The sequence below is a fragment of the Canis lupus genome, chromosome 9, assembly GCF_003254725.2.
Source record: "Canis lupus dingo isolate Sandy chromosome 9, ASM325472v2, whole genome shotgun sequence".
NCBI lineage: Eukaryota > Metazoa > Chordata > Mammalia > Carnivora > Canidae > Canis > Canis lupus.
The window spans coordinates 52,574,393-52,600,361 of NC_064251.1; the positions used below are offsets into that span (position 1 = coordinate 52,574,393).

The 25,969-nt window shown below is 56.6% G+C and overlaps 2 protein-coding genes across 8 annotated transcripts in view; one reads left to right on the forward strand and one right to left on the reverse strand.

The window, feature by feature from the left end:
• RALGDS (ral guanine nucleotide dissociation stimulator) overlaps window positions 1-8,799 on the forward strand; it is a 28,779-nt gene extending 19,980 nt beyond the window's left edge. For all 7 annotated transcript variants that reach the window (XM_035720327.2, XM_035720328.2, XM_035720329.2 and 4 more), the window contains exons 7-18: window positions 172-387; window positions 703-806; window positions 1,189-1,273; window positions 2,174-2,242; window positions 2,685-2,771; window positions 3,266-3,298; window positions 3,590-3,711; window positions 3,871-3,966; window positions 4,265-4,466; window positions 4,622-4,864; window positions 6,014-6,128; window positions 7,726-8,799. In XM_035720327.2, the coding sequence (XP_035576220.2) occupies window positions 172-387; window positions 703-806; window positions 1,189-1,273; window positions 2,174-2,242; window positions 2,685-2,771; window positions 3,266-3,298; window positions 3,590-3,711; window positions 3,871-3,966; window positions 4,265-4,466; window positions 4,622-4,864; window positions 6,014-6,128; window positions 7,726-7,901 (1,548 nt within the window). In that variant the 3' untranslated portion in view covers window positions 7,902-8,799. The remainder of the gene's footprint in view (window positions 1-171; window positions 388-702; window positions 807-1,188; window positions 1,274-2,173; window positions 2,243-2,684; window positions 2,772-3,265; window positions 3,299-3,589; window positions 3,712-3,870; window positions 3,967-4,264; window positions 4,467-4,621; window positions 4,865-6,013; window positions 6,129-7,725) is intronic.
• A 7,201-nt stretch (window positions 8,800-16,000) lies between these two features.
• On the reverse strand, window positions 16,001-23,995 carry CEL (carboxyl ester lipase). The gene is made up of 11 exons (XM_025475635.3): window positions 23,835-23,995; window positions 21,636-21,786; window positions 21,424-21,546; window positions 21,070-21,267; window positions 20,335-20,465; window positions 20,111-20,218; window positions 19,875-19,992; window positions 18,476-18,662; window positions 18,083-18,286; window positions 16,994-17,191; window positions 16,001-16,654 (listed from the first exon to the last, which is right to left on the reverse strand). Exons 1-11 carry the CDS (start codon window positions 23,898-23,900, stop codon window positions 16,075-16,077), a joined length of 2,064 nt encoding a protein of 687 aa, XP_025331420.1. The 5' UTR covers window positions 23,901-23,995; the 3' UTR covers window positions 16,001-16,074.
• Between the last annotated feature and the right edge of the window lie 1,974 nt (window positions 23,996-25,969).

Here is a 25,969-nt window from a genome sequence, read left to right on the forward strand (position 1 = left end):
CTGGGCACGCACGGTGGGCAGAGAACAAAGTCCAGGGACCTGCACCATCCCCTCCCCACCCCCGGCCCTGCAAGGCTCAAGCCCTGACCAGGGACCCTGCCAGGGACTGGGGAGGCGTGGACACTGCCCTGGGCTGTGGCAGAGCCGGGTGACACTCCCCATGATCCCCAGGAGCTGTTCAAGAAGGTGGTGCCCTACCACTGCCTGGGCTCCATCTGGTCCCAGCGGGACAAGAAGGGCAAGGAGCACCTGGCACCCACCGTCCGCGCCACTGTCACACAGTTCAACAGTGTGGCCAACTGTGTCATCACCACCTGCCTGGGGGACCGGAGTGTGACAGCCCGGGACAGGGCCAGGGTAGTGGAGCACTGGATCGAGGTGGCCAGGGTAGGCCTCACAGGGACCCTGGGAACCCCCTTCTCACTTTATCTGACCCCAGGGCTGTGGTCTGAACTCCAAGGCCCTGCAGAGACCCCAGGCCCATCCTTCCAAGGGACACGCCAGGCTTGACCTGCACATCCCGCCACCTGGGTGCTCACTCCCCTGTAACCCCCTCCCTTAGGCTGACCCCACATCCTCCTCTCCTGACCAGGCCCAGGGGCATCCCGGGGGCTCTGCGGGCAGGCGTCCGTCTTACCCAGGACGGGAGGTCCCGGCTGTAGGGACTGAAGCCATACCTCGGCCCTTCTGTCCCTCCGCCAGGAGTGCCGGGTCCTCAAGAACTTCTCGTCACTCTATGCTATCCTGTCAGCCCTACAGAGCAACTCTGTCCACCGGCTGAAGAAGACATGGGAGGAAGTTTCCAGGTGGGCAGGCATCTCTCTGCAGGAGCACCAGGAGGGACCCGGGACCTGCCAGGAGGCTGCGAATTCTGGGGTGGGCCTGCTGGTGGGACCCCAAAGCATCCATTGGCCTCAGGCCAGTAGTTCTGCCTTGGGACTCAGTTATCTGTCAGCTATCGGGGAGAGCCACACTGGAGATTTTCCTGTGTGTACTGGTGACAGACACACAGGATCAGGACAACCACACACACGGAGTTCTCCCCCACCAGGTCCACAGAGCACTTAGGGCCCCGCAGGACCCTGGGTGCAAACCACCCGTCCAGGCAGTTCGGGTCTGTGGGTTCTAGAAACAGTTCAGTGCTCATGCCCATCGTGCCATTCCCAAGCCTGTCCTTCCTTCCGTCAGGGACAGTTTCCGAGTCTTCCAGAAGCTGTCAGAGATCTTCTCGGATGAGAACAACTATTCTCTGAGCAGAGAGCTGCTCATCAAGGTAAGGCCTGGCCAGAGGAGGAAAGTTCTCAGTGAAAGTTTGTGTGAAGAACTCCAGTCCTGTCTTGTCTGGACTTTGGGGAGAGGAGGATCTTTTTGGTTTGTGGCCATTGGTGGGGAGCAGTTTGGGGACCAGGAGGCCCTGGCAATGGGATGATGTGGGAGCAGCTGGGGTGTTCCAGAAGGGATGGGTGAGCTGGCAGGATTAGTAGGTTTCCTGCTTCCTCCATGCTGCTGGGTGGATGGGCCAGGGGTGGGAGGCTCCTTCTGTCTACACTGCAGCTCAAGGGGAGGGCAGCCAGCCTGCCTGCCTGCCTGCCTGCCCAGGGATGAGGAACCACAGAGGGAGGCCAAATCCCAAAGGGGCTGACCAGCCTTGGAACCAAATGAGTAGCCCCGGGAGGCAGCTCTGGGTGCACTAGGGGATCCTCACTCTGCCCTGGGCCAGACGCCACAGAGGATCCCAGGGAGTCTTGGGCTCTCACCACAGGGCCCCAAATGAGCCGGAAGACCAGTTAGCAGAAGCTGGTCTCCCGCCGGGAGGGACTCTCCTCTGAGTTACTGCCCGTCTCGGAAAATGGAGGAATGAGGAGCTTGGGGCCCCTCTGGTCTCAGGACTCATGGGGAGGCAATGAGGTGCAAGGAGAAAAGGAATGCACAGGAGCTTTGTGCAGAGCCCCCACCTCGGAGCGGGTGAGGGCAGAACAGTGACAGGAACAGACGTGGGATGGGATGCTGAGTTCCTGGAGGCCCCCCAGGAGGCCAGGCTGCTGGCCCACGTTCCCACACCCAGTGAGGGCCAGGTGCCACCCGGGTGGTGGCAGAGCATTTGTACCAGTGACCGGGGCCCAGGCTGGGGAGGAGGGGAAGGCCTCACTGACCCTGCCCTCAACCCTTTCAGGAGGGGACCTCCAAGTTTGCCACTCTGGAGATGAACCCCAAGAGAGCCCAGAAGCGACCAAAGGAGACGGTGAGTGTACGCAAATCTGGAGAGAGGCAGGGGCCGGCCTCCGGGTGAGGAGAGGAAGGTCACCCCCAGCCCGCCCCCTGCTGCTGCAGTGCCTGCTGTGCCCCCTACATCTGACCTCCTCTGGGCCCTGGTGGGGGGGGCACACCCTGACCACCTGGTGACTTAACGGTGCTGGTGGCGGCCACCAGGGCAATGGTCCAGGAGGGCCAAGCTCATGGTGGGTTTAGGGGTGGGGAGGGTCCGAGAGCCACAGAACCTTGGCCGTGTGCAAGACACCAGGCCCGGCAGGTGATGAGAGGGAGTTTGGGGTCCATGGACACTAGGGGAGAGTCTGGGGGAGGCAGCTAAAGGTCCCCAGGCAGCTCTAAGTGGGAGGCTAGGGTGAGGCTGAGGCTGAGGGAAGTCTTGGCCCTGGCTCATCCGCCCTACCCTCATGTCACAGGGTGTCATCCAGGGCACTGTTCCCTACCTGGGCACGTTCCTCACAGACTTGGTGATGCTGGACACCGCGATGAAGGACTATCTGTATGTGAGTGAGCCCTGGGGGCCTGGCCAGGGTGGGAGCAGGGCCGGGGTCCTAGAGCCCCAGGGGGAAGCACTCCCACTGAGCCCGGAGCTCTCAGCTCTAGGCATACCTCACAGGTACCACATGCCAGGGCACCTGCCCGCCTCACCAATGTGTGAAGAGGTAGGTGCCCGGCTGGTGAGGCCTAGAGCTACAGGAGGGTTTGGCCCAGCTCCACACAGCCCTCCCTCAGGTCGTGGCCCCCGCCCTCCAGGGTCAGGCACGGTGTGGCCAAGCTGGGCCTTCCTGCCCCAGGCCTCAGTATCCCCACCCCTCGTCAGAGTTGGGCAAGAAGTTCCTTGAGACTCTGCCCACCACCCCCCAGGACCCAGGGCCACGGGTATGTGCACCCACCTGCCCCCTGGTGTGTGCTGTGGGTAGTGCAGCCGGAGAGGAGTTGAAGGGTGGTCGCAGGCAAGGGGCCACTTTCTGATGGTCTCTGGCTGTTTGCCTTCCAGGGAAGACTGATTAACTTCGAGAAGAGGAGGAAGGTGAGCAGCTGCAGGCCACAGGTGTTGGCCAGGATGTGGAAACCAGAGACCCACCCACCCACCCACCCCGATTCCTGTTATATTTGGGAGAGCTGGATACACAGGAGGGTGGGCGCGGGAGGCCAGGGCAGGGACGACTTCCTGGAAAGGGTTGTTTGGACCCAGCTCCAGGGACAGGGTAGGCCCGGGAAGGAGTAGAAAGCAGGAGGGGATGTAGAGACCCAGGGCCCCAGGCCACACCCTGCACCCCATCCACACCTCGCACCATCCTGCCCTTCCCTCTGGCCCCAGGAATTTGAGGTGATCGCCCAGATCAAGCTGCTCCAGTCAGCATGCAACAATTACAGCATCGCACCCGAGGAGCACTTTGGGGCCTGGTTCCGGGCCATGGAGCGGCTCAGCGAGACGGAGAGGTATAGCTGCGCAGGAACCGGGCCAGCCCAGGGAGCCAGTGGTGTGGGATCTTGGTCAGCTAGATTGGGGTGTCTGGACCTCCGCTGCCGGGCAGGTTCCAGGAGGGGGACCTGGGTGTGCCCCCCCTGCCAGCCTCACGGCTCCCATCTGTCCTGTAGCTACAACCTGTCCTGTGAGCTGGAGCCCCCCTCCGAGTCGGCCAGCAACACCCTTAAAGCCAAGAAGAACACGGCCATTGTCAAGCGCTGGAGCGAGTGAGTGCCTGGGCTGGCAGGAAGGGCTCCCCCCTGGCTTAGGGAAGCCTTGGCCCCCTTGTCTTCCCCCTCTGGGCCTGCTTTCTCCTCCGCAAAGTAGAGTGATCCTAAATTGACTACTCCCAAAACAGGGACGGATGCGGGGCTGGTGATTGACCGAGCACTAGGTGCAGAGCCCGGAATGTGGAGCGTAGGGCCTGGGGTGGGATGTGTCCCCGGGCACATCCAGGGCACCGTTCCCTACCTGGGCACGTTCTCCCGGGGGAGGGCCCCCCAGTGAGCTGATCCTCCCATGCAGCCGCCAGGCCCCCAGCACAGAGCTCAGCACCAGTGGCAGCTCTCACTCCAAGTCCTGCGACCAGCTCAGGTGCGGCCCCTACCTCAGCAGCGGGGACCTTGCCGACGCACTCAGCGTCCACTCAGCCGGCTCCTCCAGCTCTGATGTGGATGAGATCAACATGAGCTTTGTCCCAGAGTCCCCCGACGGTCAGGAAAAAAAGGTGACTGCCCCACCCCTTCCCCCTGATGGTCCTGCCCGGGCTCAGGTCGCCACGCCCCACCCACAAGTAGCCAAGAAGCTCCTAAACAGAGCTCCTAGGATCCCCTGGGTGCCCTGCAGGGTCCAGGGCTTCTGCTGATCATGCCATCCCCACAGTTCTGGGAGTCCACCTCCCAGTCATCCCCGGAGACCTCCGGCATCAGCTCAGCCTCCAGCAGCACCTCCTCCTCCTCAGCCTCCACCACGCCCGTGTCCGCCACACGCACCCACAAGCGCTCCGTCTCAGGGGTCTGCAGCTACAGCTCCTCACTGCCGCTCTACAACCAGCAGGTGGGCGACTGCTGCATCATCCGCGTCAGCCTGGACGTGGACAACGGCAACATGTACAAGAGCATCCTGGTGAGCCACGAGGGCGCCCTTGCTCTGCCAGGCAGCACGTGTCTTGAGCGCCATCCCCTGCCCGCCGTCCTGGAGCTAACCTTTCAGGAGCCAGGGAGGACAAATGGTCAGAAGCTCCCGTGGAGATCGAGGGCCAGAGAGAGCTCCACAAAGAAGGCGCCTCTGGGGAAGCAGGGAGGCAGGGAGGCTGTGGGGCTTGGAGGAGCAACCAGAAGCCTGAGGTCAAGGGCTCAGGGCTTGGGGCCTGGATCTCCTCAGAGGAAGATGGGCACCACCGGTGGTTGGAGCAGACAGGGGGCAGTCGTAACTTAGGGCTTATCTCTAGGGGTGGGCTGGGGCCAGGAGACGTAGGGAGGCTGGTTAGGAGGCAGTGTGGGCAGGGTGGGCAGTGACCATGCCAGGCTGGTGGCCGTGGTGGTGGCCAGCAGTGTCAGGCAGTGGATGTCATTTAGGGCTTGAGATCAAGCCAAGGGGATGTGTCTCTAGACACTGTGTGTGTTGGTGGCAAGAGGAGGGACTCCTCTCATGTTCCAGAACTCACCCTGCAGAGGAGCCGTTTATTTGCACTCCCCAGAGGCCCCCATCCGCTCACACTGGGTCAGGTGCCCCGTTACATACCCACCCTGTGCTAGCTTGACTGCCATTAACAGTTACCCGTATGATCCCATGTCCAAGGCCTGTCTGCACTCTGGCCTTTGGAGTCGAGGCAAGAGGGATCGGCCTGTGCAACCCACCGCACTACTGCAGCCTCCAGCCTCTGCAGGCCTGGCCAGAGGCGGCCACAGGGCATCTGGCCAGGGCCTCTCTTACCTCCGGGGCTGGGCCTAGATGCTGTCTGTCCCCTGAGTTCACTGGTCCCATTGTTCTGCAGGGGGCAGGATCAAGGGGAGCAGCCCCCCAGAGCAGGCAGTTTTCCAAGGTGGCACGGGAGGAGGTGGCAGGCTTGTAGGAAAATGGGGGGACAGGAACAATTGGGAGAAGCCCCCTGTGACCACACAGAGGCCTCCCAGGGCCAGACAAGGCGGCCAGGCCCCCACAAACCTAGCACCCAGCCAGAAGCTGAGCCTCTGTGTGCAGGGCCCCTGCTGCTGCCCTGTGGCAGGGTTTCTCCAGGCCCCTGGCTGACAGTCTCCCCCTTTCCCAATCTAGGTAACCAGCCAAGATAAGGCTCCGGCCGTAATCCGGAAGGCCATGGACAAACACAACCTGGATGAGGACGAGCCAGATGACTACGAGCTAGTGCAAGTCATTTCAGATGATCGAAGTAAGTCAGGGCTGGCGAGGTGGGGGGCCAGGCGGGTGGGCCAGGGGGAAACAGCACCACACGCCGCACCCCGGCCCCAGGCGGACATTCCCAGATACTGCCCCGACATCACCCTGCCCTGCCCTCCTCACCAGCCCCTGGCATGTGCCCTTGTAGTTCAAAGCTAGCAGCACCCGGAGTAGAGAGAGAAGGCTTTTCTTCCAGGGCCAAGCAGCCAGATGGCCAAGCCCGTGGGCCATTCCCAGGGGCACCGTGGCTGAAATGGGAAATGCATGTTTCCGAAAGAGTCATGCTTGCTGTGGACCTAAGCCTCAAAAAAATCCATGCACGTGTGACACTATCTAAGTACGCTGCAGATGCTATAACAAAATACCATAGACTGGAGGGCTGATAAGGTACTGAGATTTATTTCTCACCGTTCTGGAGGCTGCAAGTCCACAAGGAAGGTGCCAGTGTGGTCAGGCTCTGGTGAGGGCCTCTCCTAGGGGGCAGATGGCCGCCTTCTCCTTGTGCCCTCACGTGGCAGAAGGAAGGGCCTCCTGGGTGGCCTCTTTTATAAGACATCAGTCCCATTCCTGAGGCTCCCACTCCCACGACCTTATCACGGTCCAGAGCCTCACTTTGGGCATGAGGATTCCCACATGAATCTAGGGGAACACAAACAATCAGACCATAGCAGACACTAAAAACAGGCTACGAGGATATAACTCAGTGGGTAAGAGCAGGGAAAGCGACAGAACCAAGAGCCAGCAGAGACCAGGAGCCGGATGGCAGGGCTTGGAGAGCTTGGGCATGGCCCTTATGCCATCTGTGCCTGTTTCCTCATTGCCACAAAGGAGATAACAAGCCAGGGGTTAATCCATATCTACACCTAGATGTACATGCAGTAAAGGTGACTGTAGACACTGCCCTCACCCACTTTTTCCCATGACCTGCCACCCATTAGCTCAGACAGTTCGTAGTGACCCCCAGCATCCCCAGAAGTTGTTTCCTGAACCTTCTCTCACCTTCTCACACCATATTGGTGGGGAGGAGGAGCAGGACAAGTGTGACCCCCATCTTACAGGACAGGAGGACTGAGGCTTAAGGCAGGGTAGGGAAGGTGAGGCAGGAGCACAAAGCTCAGCGGGTCCGGGTTGTTGCAGGCTCCCATCCGCAGCAGGTCGGGGAGAAGAGGAGCTACCCAGGGGGTCAGGGAGGCCTCCTAGACCCTGGCACAAAAGACCCAGGGCAAGGCCTGCCCTTTGCTAGGCCACCAACCTTGATCCTGAGTAGGACAGGATTTAGGGGAGCTATTCTGGATTCTAGGAAGCTTCTTCCAACTTGAGATCATGGTCATTGAAGGCTGCAGGGGGGTTGGGATGGATGACCCTTTGCCAGCTCCACACTGAGGTAAGGACTTTTCATTCAGAGTCCCTTTTTAAATAAGAGTCATTGGATCTCCTGAGTGTCCGGCAGTCTGTCCTCAGCAGGTGTCACTAAGAGTGATCATTGGTACTCCTGAGGTTGCACTGGGGGCTCCCAGGTCTTTGTCTCAGGCTAGCCCTGGGAGGGCTCTCAAGCATCACTGACCCTCCTTCTGTCCCTCTCCCGCCAGAGCTGAAGATCCCTGACAACGCCAACGTATTCTACGCCATGAACTCTACGGCCAACTATGACTTTGTCCTAAAGAAACGGACCTTCACAAAGGGGACAAAGGTCAGGCATGGCGCCAGCTCAACTCTCCCTCGCATGAAGCAGAAAGGACTCAAGATAGCCAAGGGCATCTTCTAATGAGTCCCCAGCACTGGCCAGCCACAGGACCGCTCTGTCAGGGGCTGGCAGGCTGGGTAACTAAGCACTTACAGACTCCAGTGGCCCAGGCCAGGCAGGCACCTGCTGTCTGAACTCAGCTCAGGCCACCCCCAGACTCCAGTTTCACCCTGAATCTCTCCTGCTGCCGGGATTGACGCCTGCTGTTTGCAAGGCTGACCTGGCCTCCCGTGGACCACTCGCTGCCTTAGGTGCCTTCCGCTCTCTGGAACCAGAGCACTAGCTGACTTTGCCAAGGAGCACTGCCAATGGGCATGGAGCCCTGCATGCTGCTGGGCACTGCCCTCTGTGCATTTCCCTCACACCTGCTCAGGTGTGGATCACTGCCACCTGTGCCCATGAGCACCCCAGGGCACCCACTCATCCACTGGGTCCGACCACTGCACTGCTCTCCTCATGCCCACGGGCATCGGCCCGCGCCCTTCTTGGGTCCTGGCCCCTCTTTCCACCACGCTAGCCTTTCCCAGGCTGCACCAAAGATTCCACCATTGGGGCCAACAGAGTGAGGGAGTCTCGCCCACCCCCATCCAGCCCTCCCCCAGGAGAGGAGGAGGGGGACCCTTTTTCACAGATCACACTCCGCCTGGTGAGTGAGAATGGTTTCAGACGAGTCCCATTCACGTCGAATCTCAAGACACTGCAAGTGCCATTCATCACTGCACCCTGGGCTTCACGAGACCACAAGAGACGGGGGTTAGTGGGAAAGGAGAATTTGGGGGAAGGGGAGGGATGTTGAATATTTGTATAAAAGGAAAAAACAAAAAAAAAAGTTTACCAGTTGGGGAGGGGCAATATTTATTTGTTGTAAATAGCAAATGCTAGACTTGAATATTATATTAAAATCCAGTTTCTACTATAACCTGAGAGTTGCGGTTTTCTTCTTTCACTTCCTGTGCTAGTTTGAATGAGATACAGACTCCCATTCTGTGTTCAAATAGGAAGTCTTGCATGGTTACCAGTTTATTTGTATGCAGGAGAAGCGGAAAGAGCCAGCAACCCTTCTCTGGCTCACTTAAGGAAACATCAAGCCTACTTGATTTCACAGAGATGTTCACCTCAGAGTCATTAAACTGGGCACTAAGCTGGGTCAGCACCCCAGCACCCCTGGGATTCAAGGCTGTAGGCGCTTTCACAGGGCATAGCAACAAGCCCTGAAACTCGAGTGTCTTTAAAAATCACATTTGTGAGAGAAAATTGTGAAATAAGAAGCTCCAAGGTCAGTCTCTCCATAGAGATCATTCACTCAGCTGGAAGGGAAAAATGATCAGGTTGGATAGTCTGTGGACTCTGGAACCTCATCCAGCACAACAGTCGGGGGAGTGCTTAATGACGAACAGAGCCTCAGGACTTGAGCAGTTAAGGAGATCTCTGCCAGGCCTCACACTGGCTACCAAGGCAGCAGGACAGAAGCTTTAATCCCGGAACAACAAGGAATATGCGGGACAACATAGTTTGGAAAAGTCACCATAGAAACAGAAGACTGTGGCTCTCGAGCAACAGAAGTAAGCCCAGAAGAGGAGGAGAATCTGGTTTCCAGAGTTACCACATTGTCATCCTCAATATCCAGCTCCCAGCAAATGACAAAGTATACAGACAAATAGGAACCCGGTGCTGGTATAGGAAAAAAAGAATTTGACGGACTGCCTGAGGAAGCCCAGGCATTGAAGTTACTAGTCAAAGACATTAAGTCGACAGTCTTAAATATGCTCAGTGAGCTCAAGGAAACCACAAACAAAGCAAATAATCTCTAGAGGAACGCCAGAAAATGATGTAAGAACAAGTAGGAAATTTAATAGAAATTATGAAAAGGAACCAAATGGAAACTCTGGAGCTGTAAGTATAATAACAACAGAGGGGTTCAATGGCAGATTTGCACAGGCAGAGAGAATTGGTAAACCTGACCATAAGGCCATTGACATTATTCTACTGAAGAGCAGAAAGGAAAAAGAATGAAGAAAAATGAACAATTCCCTCTGGGATTTGGGTGACATCATCAAATGTAACAGCATGCACATGCTGAGAGTCCCAGAAGAAGAGAGAGGAGCAGAGAGATTATTTGAAGTAATGATGGCTGAAAACTCAGATTTGATGAAAGACATAAATCTACACATTAAGAAGTTCAGTGGACTCCAAGCAGGATAAACTCAAAGAGACCCACACTAAGATACATTGTAATCAAACTGTTGAAAGACAAAGAGAAAATCTTGAAAGCAGCAAGAAAGAAGCAATTCATCATGTACAAGGGGGTGTCCTCAAATAAGATTAAAAGAAACCATGGTGGCCATAAGGCAGTGGGATAACATATTTATTTTTAAAGTACTGAAAGGAAGAGGAATTCTGTATCCAGCAAACTATCCTTTCAGGGGGAAGGGAAATGAAGACATTCCCAGATAAAGGAAGTTAAGAGATTTTGTTTTCAGTAGACCTGCCTAAAGGAAATGCTACAGGGGAGCCCTTCAGGCTGAATGGAAGAACACGAGACAGTAACTCAAAGCCATATGAAAAATAAAGACCACTAGTAGAGGTAAGTTATAGGTCATTACAAAAGCTGGAAACGTTTTACTTTGGGTTTGTAACTCCTTTTTTCTATATCATGTGAAAAGCAAATGTATTAAGCAGTGTAAATCTGTGTTAATGGGAACAGAATACACAAAGATATAATCTGTGCCAATAACAACACAAAGTGGGGATGAGGATTTATAAGAGCTGAGTGTTAGTATACTACCGGATGAAGCTGGTATTATTCAAACTAGGTTGTTCTAAATTTAAAATGTTAATTGTAATCCCAAAGGTAACCAATAAGAAAATCTTTTTTTTTTTTTTTTTTTTAGAAATATATACAAAAAGAAAGGGAATCAAAATGGTGCACTATTTAAAAATCAGCTAAATCCATAAAAAGCAGTAATGGAGGAATTGAACAAAATGCATATGGGACATACAGAAAACAAATAGCTAATGGACTTGATAAACAAGTCCTCATCAGTAATTACTGCAATATACTTAGGTTAAACTCTCCACATAAAATTCTCCATAAAACTCTCCAGTTTGGCAGAATAGATTTAAAAAATGTGCTCCACCAGTGTGCTGTATTCAAAGAGACTCACTTTGAAAGACATACAAAAAGGTTAGAAGTAAAATAGTGGGAAAAGATATTCCACAAAAACAGGAAACAGCTGGGGGTGGTTATATTATTATCAGACAAAATCGATTTTAAGTCAAAAAAGTATCGAGACAAGGTCCATATACATTGACAAAAATTTCCATTCATCAAGAAAAAATAACAATTGTACACATCCATCCCTACAGCAAAAATTGACATCTTCGAAGTGAGTCGGAGACTTTACTGCCTCACTTCCAGTAATGGCTGGAAAAATTCAGGCGGAAGATGGCTACAGATAGAGGATTTGAACCACACTGTTGGACCTGGCAGACAGATGCAGAACCCTTCACAGCAGCAGCAGGGCACACATGCGTCTCCAAATGCAAATAGAACATTCACTGGAACACACTATGAGACCACAAAACGAGTCCTAATACATTTTAAAGATTGAAGTCCTACAAAGTATCTTTTCCAATTGGATAGAAGCAGAAGGCCACAGTGGAAGGAAACCTGGAAGACTCAGAAGTATGTGGCAATTAAGCAACACACCCCTTGATAACCAATGGGTCAGAGAAGTCCTAGGGGATGTCAGTAAATGCCTTGAGACAAGGGGAGATAGAAACAGAACGTACCACAAGTTACAGGACACCGCAGACGCAGTGCTAATGGCAGAATTTCTGGCTGCCAATGCCTACGTTAAACAAGAAAAAAGGTTTCAAGTCAGTAACCTAATAACAATACACTTTAAGGAACTAGAAAAAGAGCAACCAAAGCTGACAAACCTTTTAGAGAGACTGGCCAAGGGGGGAAAAAAGAGGTACTAAAATCTGCAATGAAAGTAGGAACATTACTACCAATTGTACAGAAACAAATGGCTTGTAAGGAAGGGGAATGCCTGACTGTGTGCCTGGGACACACACTGGAATACAAGTGAGCCATTGAGAGGGATGCAACTCACACGCATGCCACAACATGGGCGGCCCTTAAAGACGCTGTGATCCCACCTACAAGAAACACCTAGAATGGGCAAACTGATTGGGACACAAAGTAGAAGAGCCCACCAGGTGCAGGAGGCAAGAAGGGAGAAGGGAGCAGTATTGATTAATGGGTACAAAGTTTCAGTTGGGGGTGATGAAAAAGTGTTCGGACTCGATGTGGTGATGGTTGCACAACAGTGTGAACAACACTTATGTCACTAAATCGAACTCAGTAGTAGTTAAATCAGCATATTTTGTGTTACATGTATTTTACGCTGATTTTGAGAAGATTTGCAAGGACCGTTTCCTGACCCAGGACGGTGGCTGCTGTTGTTCTACAGCTTTGGAGGAAGAGGAAACATTTTCTGCTTGTTTTATTGAGGTTCCTGTTGATTGCTAATTAGGAGCTTGGAGATTTTAGGGTTAAATTTGAATTCCATCAGCATTAAGTGGTGGGGGTGGGGATTGTAAACAGATCAAAAAGTGCAATGTGGGAGAGAAAAGGTCGCGGGGAGGTTTTGAGCCAGTGGACTATGGTCAGGCAGGCCTCCGCATCCTCCGTTCTGTGTAGGGGCCCATGGTCAGGCCTTTACCTGGACTGGAACCCCGCCCCCCGGCATCCTCACCCCTGTCCTTAGACCTTCTGCTTGCTTTGAATCCAGGGGAGAGAGCTCTAAAGCAGGCTCCAGGCTACAGCTCAAGGGTCAACTCTACCGACTGAGGCGCCAGCTGGAAGCTGTCCAGGGTCCTGGAGGCTCCCGACAATGGGCCAGGAGTTAACCCCTTACGTTAACCTCTCATGGTGAAGCCCAAGGAGGACGTGCAGGGCAGCCTTATTCCATAAGTATTTCTGCTACCTATGAACTAGGATTTCCAGCCTCCCCACAATCCTACATAGAATTGATTTTGCCCAGAAACACTCGGAAACACTCACCCACCCTGCCCACCTCTCTGCCAGGCACATGGTGGTCACTCATCCTGGTTGGGGTCTGATGAATCCCAGCTGAGTGCTGGTTGGTGAGGTTAAGGGTGCTGAGTCCTTCCCATGAAAGACCACCACATTCCCTCCCCCTCACTGGCCAGTATGAGTTCCGGGATCACGTAGTTCTGAAGCCTATCGTATTGGGCAACCACCTACCTATAGCCGCAGTCATATTGGTGTAGACTTGTCCTAGAAGGTAGCTAGGCCAGAGCCCTTAGAGGTTGTACCCTCCTAGGATGGCTATGTTCAATTTGCCAACATATAATATAACATTCAGTGCTCATCCTGTCAAGTGCTCCCCTCAGTGCCCATCACCCAGCACCCCGTCCCCCACCCACCTCCCCTTCCACTACCCAGAGTTAGGAGTCTCTCATGTTTTGTCACCCTCTCTAATTTTTCCCACTCATTTTCCCTCCTTTCCCCTATAATCCCTTTCACTATTTTTTATATTCCCCATATGAGTGAAACCATATAATGATTGTCCTCTGATTGACTTACTTCACTCAGCATAATACCCTCCAGTTCCATCCACATCGAAGCAAATGGTGAGTACAGTAGAGATCAGCTGTGTTCTTGGTCAGGTCTGTGATTTGGTTATGTCATTGAGGAGGTGGGGGGTTTGAACCTTTCCTGCAGGGAGGGTTGAAAGATGAGACATGGGAGAGAGGGGCAGGAATCCCGCCACAACTGCCAAGACCCTAGGGCACAGCCTCGCCAACAAAATAGTGACACGTGTCACCAGAGTGGTAAACGGGGGCTGTCCTCAGTTTCCCCATACGCTGTCCTTGGGCTTCACCTTGAAAGGTTAACAGAAAGGGTTAACTCCTGGCCCATCGTTGGGGAACCTCCAGGACCGTGGACAGCACCTCAGTCATTAGAGTTGACCCCTGAGCAAACACCTGTTTGAACTTTGCCGGCCACCTTCCCATGGCTTCTCAGTATAGTCCAGGACTGTAAATGTATTTTCTCTTTCCCTTGTGACTTTAACATTTTCTTTTCTCTTGATTTTTATTTTATTTTATTTATTTATTCATGAGAGACACAGAGAGGCAGAGACACAGGCAGAGGGAGAAGCAAGCTCCCTGCAGGGAGCCCGATGCAGGACTCGATCCCCGGACCGCGGGATCACAACCTGAGCCAGAGGCAGATGCTCAACCACTGAGCCACCCAGGTGCCCCTTTCTCTTGCTTTCCTGTTGTAAGACAATTTATAATATATACACAAAATACATGTTAATCGTGTATGCTATCGGTAAGGCTTCTAGTCAACGGTAAGGCTGTTAGACATTGAGTTTGGGGGGACTCAAAAGTTATATGTGGATTTTTTACTGTGTGGGGGGTCAGCACCCTGACCGCCGTGTTGTTCAGAGTTCAGCTGTATTCTCAACTTCATCCTCTGCCTACAGACTGTGAAAGCAAAAGCCTGACGAATTGTGAGATGACCTGACAGTGGCAGATGTCCCCCAGACATACAGCAAGGTTGGCCTCTGCCAGAAAACCACCCCAATGCCCCCCACCAACATTTGGATGTGGCATAGCCCACCAGAGATGTGATTTTCTGAATGACAGGCAGGCACAGCTGTACTTTCCCCCAACAAGGGCTAGAAGCACCCCATCCCAGGGCCCGCCCAGGACCAGTCAGAGGCACCGGGGACCAAGGTTTTCTCTTGTAGTGCCGGGAGGCTCCTGCCAGCAGACAGGGACACTTAGAGAAGTCCTGTTCATACTAACATGGCAGAGGAGGGTCACACTGTTGCATCCTTGCACTTCCATTGGCCAAGAGCAGGGATGGTCACCAGGAGAGGCCCACCCTGCCATGAGGGTCTATCCCCTCATTTTTGACAAGAAATCCTCTCTTCACACCTGAGAGCCATGACCAACCCAGGAAGCCCATGGTGGCCAAGGTGGTCACAGGCCAGTCAGAGCGCACCCTCTCCTTGCGGGGACAGGTTTGCCCTCTGTGCAGCTCAGTTCCTCAGACCTCCGTCTCCCATCTGAGGCTGGAGAGGGAACACATGCTGGCTGCTGTCCCCACCTCACCTGGCAGAGCTGCTCAGGACTCCAGAACTTTCCCTCCTTTGAGCCCTCAGCACCAGCCCACAGAGACGGAAGAATGGGTGAGGGGTGGGGAAGATACCCCCAACATCATTTCAGGCACTAGCTTTGGAGTTTCTGGGTATGAATCTTTGCTCTCATGACCTGGGGCATGTGACACCCCCCCCTCAGCATCCACCCCCTGTAGCTGTGGTGATGTCAGGCTGCTCAAGGTCTCTGCAGGATGCCTGTGCTCAGACTCCTGGATGTGGGTATGGCCCTGACTCTGACCTCTGCCTCCTGCCCCCAAAATCTGCCGAGCCACCCCATGCCCAGCTTTCAAATTTTTTTTTTATTTTATTTATTCATGATAGGCACACAGTGAGAGAGAGAGAGAGAGAGAGAGAGAGAGAGAGAGGCAGAGACACAGGCTCCATGCACCGGGAGCCCGACGTGGGACTCGATCCCGGGTTTCCGGGATCACGCCCTGGGCCAAAGGCAGGCGCTAAACTGCTGCGCCACCCAGGGATCCCCATGCTCAGCTTTCTTGCAACTTTTGCTTCTGACCTTCCAGTGTGATGCTTTATTCTGTCTTCAACTCACATCCAGCTGGAAGCAGAGTAGATTTCTCATTGCAGGCCAGGCACCCAGGCCCTTGTTAGAACCTAGAGGTCACTGCCTGCACCCCAAAGAACTTGGTACAACTGGATCCACCCATGCAGGGGAGGCCACAGCCTGCAGAGCTCCTCTCTCCCCTGTGGCCATGGCCCACCCTGCTCCCTGGGAACCAGCAGTCCTGCTCTGACACTTTACTTCTTCAAACCTGTTTCCTCCTCTCTAGAATGAGGGTGGTTCTCCAGACAGACACCATGGGGAAAGGCGGTGGGCCCAGTGGCTAGTACTGCAACGGAGCTGAGAGCCCTGCTTCTTCCAGCTGGGGCCTCGGGGGCAAAGGAAAACACGAGACAGAGAGTTGAGGCTTTATTCAGGAAAAGCTCTGGAGGGGAGGTGGGTCCCCTGGGTCTTCTTGGAGCCAAGGGCATTAGAAGCCAATGACTATGGGCATCTGAGCCCCCTCAGAGTCCTCGGAGGGGGGAGCAGGAGGGGCATTGGAGTCCCCAGAGGGGGGAACGGGAGGGGCATTGGAGTCCCCAGAGGGGGGAGCGGGAGGGGCATTGGAGTCCCCAGAGGGGGGAGCGGGAGGGGCATTGGAGTCCCCAGAGGGGGGAGCGGGAGGGGCATTGGAGTCCCCAGAGGGAGGAGCGGGAGGGGCATTGGAGTCCCCAGAGGGAGGAGCGGGAGGGGCATTGGAGTCCCCAGAGGGGGGAGCGGGAGGGGCATTGGAGTCCCCAGAGGGAGGAGCCGGAGGGGCATTGGAGTCCCCAGAGGGGGGAGCGGGAGTGGCATTGGAGTCCCCAGAGGGGGGAGCGGGAGTGGCCTCATCTCCGGTCACGGTGGGCAGTGCCTCGTAGGTCACGGCCCAATAGCGCAGGTAATCAGTCCTCAGGTGCTGCTTCAGGGAGTTGTGGTCCATCTTCTTGGTGATCTCCAGGTAGTTGCCACTCTCCACGGTGTAGGGATCCCAGTGGATGGGGACAGCCGAATGTCCCATGTTGGGGTCCCTGCAGAGAGGAAAAGTCTGGGTGGGGGCTGGGGGCTCACAGGAGGCTGGACACCTGTGCCCCTAGCCCACCTGGCCCTGGTTTGCCTGCACAGTCCTCCCCCATCTATGCGGACCCTTACAATCGCAGCACCTCACTGTATGGTGCCTGGACACTGGCTGGGTAGAGCCCGAAGAGGTGCTGGCTCAGGCCTCAGGCAGTAGTTCTATCCTCATGTACAGACAGACTGCCGCACCAAGGCTTGGGGAGGCTCAGTGTAAATGAGGGAACAGGGCCTGCAACCCAGGCCTGCAGGGCAAGGTGGCAGGGGCCCTAGGCTCAGCCTCACCGCTGCCTTACCCAGTTCTGGCAAAGTTGGTCCAGTAGGCGATCATGGCCTTGGAGACAGTCCTGTCTTGGGGCCGGTAGCCCAGGGGGGTGGCGAAGGGCTTCCCAAAGACATACTGGATGTCATCTGCGTGGTCAGCCCCCACCCATTTGGGGTAGATGGGCATCCGAGAAGGGTGGGAGAACAGGTAGGTGTAGGTTTTGGCACTCCTGGGGAAGGAAGGGGACAGCACCCAAATTGGCCAGGCGCTCACCTGGGGCCACCAGCACAGGGACGGGCCCCAGAGGGAGCCGAGGTGGCAGCAGGGAGGGGGTCTGGAGGATTCCTGACACCTGGGAAGGGAGAGCTGTGGGCCAAATCCACAGATTCAGGGCTTCTACGATTTCAGTTGTGTTTATAATTCACCTCCATAAAACACACTGAGGCAGCTTCCTCCTGCAATTCAGTATCAAGAAAGATCTTTCTTTGCTCTGCAAATTTATTTGTCTCTTAATTTAATTGGACAAGGTACATACCCTCAGATGTCTCTCCCTTTTTGCCTTGACTGAGGGGAAGCTCAGAGCTACATTTATGGCTTAGTTGCCACGAAGCCTTCGTTCTAGATTCTAGGTATGATATTGTCTTCCTCCTTGCTAAGCATTCCTAACTTTCTAAAACTTTGCTGGCTATTATTATATGGAGACTTTTAATGTGGTCCCAATCGTAAGTTGTTTTGAAAGTTGGCCAGTGTTGAAACCCACAACAGAGACTATCATCATCCATTGTTCTTTCCTTCTACACAGTGTGAGGGGTGGAAGGTTGATTCAAGAACTTTCAATGGGAAGGACCATGGGGTGAGGGGGCGCACACAGTCCTGGGCTGGGCAGAGGATCATGGGAGGGTCTTGCAGAGCCCCCTGAGGCTGGGAGGTAAGTAGGGGCCCTCTCAGGTCTTGTCAGGCCTAGGCAAGGCAGGTGGTGCAGGCATGGGTGGGGACCCGAGCCCAGCTTTCCCAGGCCTCAGGCCCCACCGACACCTGAGAGCCACCCTCCCGGGAGCCCTCATGGCGCAGGTGCACCATCCCAGGTGGGCCTCCCCAGGGATCCTGCCCAGGTCCTCACTTGGCATTGGCTCTGTGCTGGGCCAGAGCAGTCTCGGTAGGCACCAGGAAGAGGATGTCGGTCTCAAAGTCCACCACAGTCTTCTTCTTGGTCTCCTGTGTTGCGTCGCGGGCCCAGGGCTTGGTGTAGACGTCAAAAGTGGAGTTGGCGCCCCTGAGCCCCTTGATCATGGTGAGCCCGCTGATCAGCTTGTAGAAGTCCTCACTGCAGGGACCAGGCCAGCACTGGACCTTCCACCCAGCACTGGTGGGAGAGTATGTGCCGCCGCCCCCCACCCACCCACCCAGCAGAGGGCCATAGCCACCCTCCCCCCCATGGTGCTGACCTCCTGGGCTGAGGCCTCTCTCCGCCGCCCCTGGGCTCTGAGCCCTGAGCCCCACACCCGCTGCTTACTCGGTGACCTCCTGTTTGTTCTTGTTGATGGCCGGCATGTCAATGCTGGCAAAGATGTGGCCATCCATGTTGTTGGTGCCCACTATGTAGTCGATGTCGGCCGTGTTGGCATACAGGTTGATGGGGTCATCAGGGATGAAGTCTCCGTCCACGACAGGGATAAAGCCCAGATAGTGCAACATGGGATCTGAGTGGGAGAGTAGTAGGCTGTGACACCTGGGGTCCCCGCTGCTCCTCCCCTCAGCCTCTGGGGCAGGGCTTGGAGCCATCCTGCCATCCCGACAAGGCTGCAGGGGAGCCCTCTTGCCTCCTCTGATCTAGACCAAACTTGCTGGGCCTCAGCACTACTGATGTTTAGGGCAGGATAATTCTGTTGTGGGGGCTGTCCAGGACACAGGTTGTGTAGCAGCACCCCTCAGCTCGCGGGGTACCTGTAGCACCCCCTCTGCAGCTGTAACAGTCAAAACTATCTCCAGACTCTGCCACATGTGCCCTGGAGCAAAGCCACCCAGGCTGAGAACCACCGGTCTAGAGGCCAAGCCTGTCCTCCCTCCAGCCTCTCTTCTCAGTGAGCCTAAATCAGGGAGAAGGAAGACCTGGAAGTATTGAGAGGACCCAGAGAGAAAGAGGCACCCCCTCTCAGGGCTGGGTTCTGGGGTGTTCACCAGAAACTGTGTGAAGTCCACATTGCCCTCCAGACCCCCTAAACTGGCCCCAAAAGGACCATAGAACTGCCCCAGAAGGGAGAGACATTGGCCTGTATGAGGCCCAGCCCAGCTGGCTTCCCTTTCCAGTTCACACCAGAGGAAATGACTGGTTTGCGTTTGCAGCAACGTGTTTGCTTTGCTTCTGTGCTTTGCTTAGCGCTTATGGTTGAATTTGCATCAGGTAGAGAAGCAAGTGATGGGGCCTCTTAGCATCAAAAGGGTGAGCAAGAGCAGATCCCAGCCTGCCGGACTGATGAGGTCCCCGGCATCCTGAGGGGCAGAGGAGCAGAGCTGGGGGGGCCAGATGCTCCCGAGGGTGCTCAGTGGGTGAGTGTGCAATGCATGAGTTGCAGCAAGAACGAATGACTGTCTAGGACAAAGGCTCTTGGTCTTGGGTTCATGGATCTCCCTCAAATTGCACACAGGTGACCCCAGATGTGTGCTTTGTCAGGGGCCGGGACCCACTCATTCTTCAGCTTCTCACGGGGGTCGTGACCCACCAAGGATAAGAAGAAAGAATGGCCGGAGCCACTGAGCCTGCAAGGGCGGTGGCGGCAGCAAGCTGCCTGGGGACGCCGGCCATCTGGTGACAGGGCCAGCCTCAGACCCGCAGTTCCTCTCTTTTCCTGGAGCTTGGCCTCCCCTCCCCTGACCCGGAGCCCCCGGGGCCCCGCCCAGCAGTCTCCACTCACACTCCATGCCTGCCAGGGGCATCTTATAGGCCAGCGTCAGGGCACGGGGGTCAGTAACCTTCAGACACTTGGCCATCCTGGCGGTATCGTCCAAGGGGCAGCCCACCTTCTCAGCAATCTGGAGTGAGAGGTAGGCAGGTAGGTGAGGACAGGTGCTCCGGGCAGAGGGTGATGGAGTCCAGGACAGCGTGGGAAGGAGGGAGGCCCCTGCCCTGCCCCCTGCAGCTCCTCCTTACCCTTTTGGCCCAGAAGAGGGGGTTCCTCTGGATGACCCAGGGGCACAGGGCCACGCCACTCTGGCTGATGGCTCTCCGGATGAGGCCCTTGTTGTAGGGAGAGAGGGTCTGCAACACACAGAGGTTCTGTCACCAAGGCTCCGCACCCCCTGCCCACACACCAGCTCCCGCCCCTTTTGTCCCTGCCCCATTGGCCCCCTCCCACATCCCTGGGGACCCCAGACCTGCAGAGAAACGCTGGCGCCTCCAGCTGATTCCCCAAAGAGAGTGATGTTGTTGGGATCCCCACCAAAGGCTGCGATGTTCCTCTTCACCCAAGCGATGGCCATGTGCTGATCCCGAAGGCCATAGTTACCTGGGGGCAGGGTGGGGGATGGGCCTTCATTGGGGACCCTTGGCCGAGGCTGGGGGTGCCAGGGCCTGGCCCACGCGAGGTACACCATCCGCGTGGGTGTGATGAGTGTGTCCTTGGCTGTGTGGAGACCCTGGCTGAGCCCCAGGATGTGGAATGATGGGTCCCCTGGAGGCTGGAGCAGGTGTGGGGCTCAGTCTGGGGATGGGGATGGGGCCCGGGGGGGCTGGGGAAGCAGGAGGGCCAGCCTGCTCCCTTCTCTCCCTCCCTGCCACAGTCCTTGTCTGGCTCCTGTCCTGCGGCTTGTGTTACCGCCTCAATGTCTTATGTTCTGTTCCTTTCACTGGGCCCCTGAACCTGCTCCCGAGGGCTTCTGGGTCCCAGTCCGTCTGTCTGTCTGGCAGCCTCTGTTCTTTCACAACGGCTGCCAAGGGGCCCCTGCATCTCGCAGCGCATCTCCAGCGCCCCCAGCTCTGCAAATAGGATCCTGCGCCTTTTCAGGGGACCTGTCAGGAGCTGTTCCAACGGGATGGGAGCGGAGGCGCATCCTCACGGGGCTCAGAGCTCACTTGCCTCCCCTCCCCGGCGGCCAGAGCACCCAGCGCACCTGGCAGGTTGGCGTCCCCAGTGCTGAGGAAGCCCAGGGGGCCAACACGGTAGTTGAAGGTGACCACGATGACGTTGCCCCGCGTGGCGATCTCCTCCCCGTCATACAGGTAGTTGCTGAGAAAGTTGGCCCCGTGGCCAGCCCCCATGAGAAAGGCGCCTCCGTAGATCCAGATCATGACGGGCAGGTTCCGGGACACTGAGGCAGAGTGGACAGGTCCTGTGACCCCAGATGCTCCCCTCAGGTGCCCCTCCACACGCACCCTGCGCTGATCTCGGGTTATCTGGGCTCTGGAGTCCCCAAAGGGCAGGGCTGCCTGGTGGCGCCCTGCAGGTGTGGGGAGGGCGAACCCACCTTCCTTCTTGCCCTGGGGGACCCAGATGTTGAGGTAGAGGCAGTCCTCCTCCCCGTAGGTGTTGTCCTGGGTGATGGTGGCCTGCAGGCACCGCCTCTTGAAGTCCTTGGCCTTCAGGGTTCCTGTGGGTGTGGCCAGGGCCAGTGTGAGGACGGCAGCCGCCCCGGGGTTCCCCAGGCATGGGACCTCACCAGCACCTGCCCGCTCCCACCTTGCCAGCCAGGGTGTCGCTGAGGGTTCTCCAGGGCCTTGGGCGGGGCGGCGAAGGGGATGCCCTTGAAGATGTCGACATAGTCACCAAAGAGGCCGAGCTTCTTGTTGACGCCTTCCACGAAGCCTCCTTCCGTGTACACTGCGCCCAGCTGGGGGTAAAGGCCGAGGCTCAGGCGGGCTTGGGCAGGTCCCCAGAATGGGGTGGAGGGTAAGCTGGGCAGGCCCCAGGGTGCCCAGAGGCTCCCCCGACACCGCTTCAAAGGTGAGCCAATCTGCCTCCGAGACCAAGGGCCCTGCCACTTGCCCACGTTACTGGAGAAGCAGCGTACTGCCTTGGTCCCAGTCCCCGAGGGTGTCCTGCTCCCTGATTGCTGGAGGAAGCTGGGTCAACCAGTGTGTTCCCACTCCAGGAAGCCTTCCAAGTAGTCCAGGAGAGGGAGGGTGGAGGTTCCGATCCCAGTTGTGGCTGCCTAGCTGTGACCACAAGGCCCGGTCTCTGTCTCTAAGATGGGCAGCAACAATGCTTCCCCTCGTGGCCTGTCTGCTCCCTCTGGGTACCCCCTGCCACCCCAGTGTCCAGCTGGCTTGGAGTCGGTGGTCTGGTGCCAAGTCCTCACAGTCCCTGCACTCACTGCCAAGACCCCTGCCCCCTGGGCCACCAGAACCACTGCTGTGTCTCCAGCCCTGGCACGGAGCTGGCCCCATGGCGAACAACACATCCACCCTTCACCAGGGTCCTGGGGGCTGATGGTCATCTGCCCATTGTCCCACAAGGGCACTGAGGCTGTCCCACTCAAAGTCACCCGATGGGAGAGCTACCTGACCTCAGAGCCCGGCTCTCATCTCCTAGGGCTGCCTCCCCATCCGTCTGGTCCCGTGGCAGGTGTCTGCTTCTCGGCTCTTCCCGGGGGTGGGGCAAGGGCAGGGCAGCCCCGCCCCCCCAGGCCCAGCTGGGGTCCCAGCACCCTGTAAGGTCCAGTCTAATAGGGGAGTGGGCAGGCTGGAAGCAGAGAGGAAGCCCGAGCAACCCCTGCCAGGTGCCTCAGGGGTGGGGCCGGGGGCCCAGGGGCCCAGGGGCAGGTGCAGGTCTGCTCCCCCACCGCCACCCCTACCCCGTCTCTCGTCTCAGGATGAGCAGCCTTGTTGCAGGCCTCCCGGAATCTCTCTGACGGGCTTCGGGGCTGCTGGGCTGGGGCAGCAGGCCAGGTCAGTGCCTGGGGACTGGGAAGTTGCCTCTCAGAATTGAGATCGGCCTGAGGGCCCTGGGTGAGGGGCAAGGTGTGGGAGGGTGCCACTGGCTCCTGGGGCAGCGGGGGGCAATCCTGGTCCTTTCTGCCTTCAGGGAAGACCCCGGGAGACAGTGACCTCCTCTTGGGGGCAGCAGGGGCCCAAGGTCAGCACCGCAACCTCCAGGACCAAGGGGCAGGTGCCAGGCAGCTGGGACTGAGACGGCAGGATGAAGGTGAGCAGCATGCGGGTCACGTGTCTGCAGGGGTTTCAACCCCGAAGCACCTTCCCTGCCTTGTTCCTCATACAGGGCAGATGGCAAATAGGCCCCAGGGGGCCTCGACTCTCACCCTGGAGGGACTGGCTACTAGCAAGCAGGTGGGGAACTCCCTCTCGGGAGGGGGGTGGCGTTGAGAGCCAGACTGAGGTTGGACTAGACCGGAGTTCCAGGCTTGCAGCCACTGGTGGCTGTAGGAGGTTGGGCAAGGTGCTCCTCTGCTCTGGACCCATCTCCCCTTCTGTAAAAAGGGGACGACATTGACACCTCTGGGGAGGAAGGAGCCAGAGGGGTGCTGTGGGTCAGGTTCCCAGACTTAGCAAAGAAAAATTCAGGACTCTCAGTTACATGTGATTTCACATAGATTGACCTTTAAAAACAAAAAAAAAGGCAGATCTCAAATTTTGCTTGGGACATACCTGCATCAAAAACTTTTGTGGCTTATATGATATTCAGATTTAATTAATGTGGCATCCTGTATTCTATCTGGCAGGCCATCATCAGGTGAATGAGCATATACACACAGCATGAAGTGCCTGGGAAGTGCTGTTTTGATCACTGGGGTGTCTCTCAGGCTGACTCTTCCTGCCAGTGACCCTGCGCAGCTTCTGTCCACTGTGCCCTGTCCAGATTCCAGATCTTGCTTAGTGAGAGGAGAGAGGCGCCCCTGCCCTCTGCTGGGTCCTCGCTTACCTTTGCTGTGCTTGCTAGTGCCCAGTAGCAGGTGAGCCCCAAGACGACCAGCTCTAGGCGCCCCATGGCGTGTGCCCAGCCCGAGTGTGGCCTTCCCTCTGGCCCACAGGTTATTTATGGGGCTGGAGCTGGCCGGAGTCCGAGTTGGCAGCTGCCCACAGAGGGCCCCGTTTCCCTCCTCCTATTTCTGCCCCTTCCTCCAGCCTGGCCACTCTCCAGGTAGTGTATCAGGGGACAGGAGACAGCTGCTGTTTCCAGCTGGCCTCAGACTGGGCCAAGGTCACACAGTGGGTCACGCGTGCGCATGTACATGTGCGCGCGCGCACACACACACACGCACAAGCACAGGTGCAGGGACAGTCGCTCTTTCCCAGGACTGGCTGTCCCCTGATGCCCTGGTGCCACAGCACACCTGTGCAGGTTACTGCCTACCTGGGAGCAGAGGCAGATGGCATGAGGCAGAAGGCTGCCCTGGCTGGGTGAGCAGTGCACTGCATTCTGGCTCACTGATTTACAAAGACTCGGTTCCACCCTCAGAGAGATGGGCGTGCTTGACTCTGTGGCCCACCTGCCACCAATCCCCAGCTCAACAGAGGATTTGTGGGGGACCAGGCATGTGATTTCTGGGGCACAGATGGCTGTATGGCTGACCCTGTTCCCAAGGCCCACAGGGTGTACAGTGTTAACTAGGTGTGGGGACCCATAGCAGCACAGGCGATCTTGCCCTTGGGGTGTGCAGGGAACTCACGTTCAGTATGACAAGTCCTGGAATGGGAAGACAGGAGGCTCAGGTGGACAAGGGAGAGGGGGAGTGGGGCTCCAGCCCAGTCCTGAGGGCTTCCTCAAGGAAAAGGAAAAGCCGCGCTTCCTGGCCAGAGGTGGGCCAAGCAAAGATCCTGGGGCAAAGCCAAGCAGAGACAGACCGACCAACAGACCAGGGATGGGACAGAGACCAAGACAGAGAGAGTGGGAGGGAGAGAAGACCAAGCAGAGAAGTAGGGGGAAAGCAAAAGTGGCCACCACTGTTTCCTGGGGCTGTGCAGGACTGTGGTAACAGAGGTTATTAGACAAGGCAGGCTACCAAGGATAAGGCCTGTGATCGTGCCTCTGAGGTTGGCTGCTCCTGGGCTCACGGCCGACACTTATGTTCCATAGCTCAACCATTTCCAGAGAGGGGGCACGCTCGGGAGCCAGGGGACGGCCAGAGCCCTGTTGGGCCAACGGCCCCTCAGATGGGCCCCGGCAGGCCCTCTGCTGCCCCAGAGCCAGCACTTCTGATGCAGGCGATGGCTCCACTTCTATCATGCCTACTGCCGCCACCAAGCCCACCTATTAGTCTAAATCTTTGGGGACACAGAGTACACAAGAGGCTGGAGAAAGCAGGGGGTAGGTAGGGAGGGGTGGGCAGCTGCTGGTGGGAGGGAGGAGTCAGGAAGCCGGGAGGGGCTGTGCAAGCCAGGCTGGGGCTCCAGTATGAGGACAGGTGGGGAGAGGCTGCTGCCCCAGCCAAGGACAGGGGTTTGTGAACCCACGTCTTCTGTCCACTGCTCCAATTCTGAGAACCTGTTCTACAGGAAGTTATTCTGAGCATGGGAGGAGGGGACCTCTCCTGGTCCCCAGCAGCAGGGAGCAGGCCATCGGGGACGGTCAGCCTGGCCAGCTTCCTCTCTACACGCAGGTGCCTGGGACTAGCCACTGCAGGCCAACCGTGAGCCACCAAGCCTCTGATCCATCCTCCGAGGCTCCCCAGGAGCCTGCACGGTGGGCTGGGGCTTACCTGAGGCAGCTGACTTTAGAATCAATGCGACCTAGGGACTTGTCACACTAGGTGCCCAGTGTGCTGGCTGAGGAAAGGGGTGACTGGGCTCATCTCTGGCTCAGGCTGCTCCGCAGGACTGTGGAACAGTTGCCCCATGGTGTGGGTGGGAGGGCAGGTTCAGTCCTACCAGAGCTCTCTGCACTGCCACAGGTTTCACGTCAGGCAGCTGAGAAGCAACAGGGACCGTGTCCCTGCAAGCCTCTCAAGAACACATCTGGCACAGCAAGGGATGAGGTCGAGGCTACAGGACCCCCTGGGACGTGATGTCTGGGGTACTCGAAGCTGCTCTTACCTGACCTGCAAGAGGAAACTCCTC

Coding starts and splice junctions, on each gene's coding strand:
- CEL (XM_025475635.3), bottom strand. CDS start 23,900: ATGGGGCGCCTAGAGCTGGTCGTCTTGGGGCTCACCTGCTACTGGGCA. Junction 20,466..21,069: donor TGGGGACGCCAACCTGCCAG/GTGCGCTGGGTG, acceptor CCCTGCCCCCAG/GTAACTATGGCCTTCGGGAT. Junction 20,219..20,334: donor GCGCCAGCGTTTCTCTGCAG/GTCTGGGGTCCC, acceptor TGTGTGTTGCAG/ACCCTCTCTCCCTACAACAA.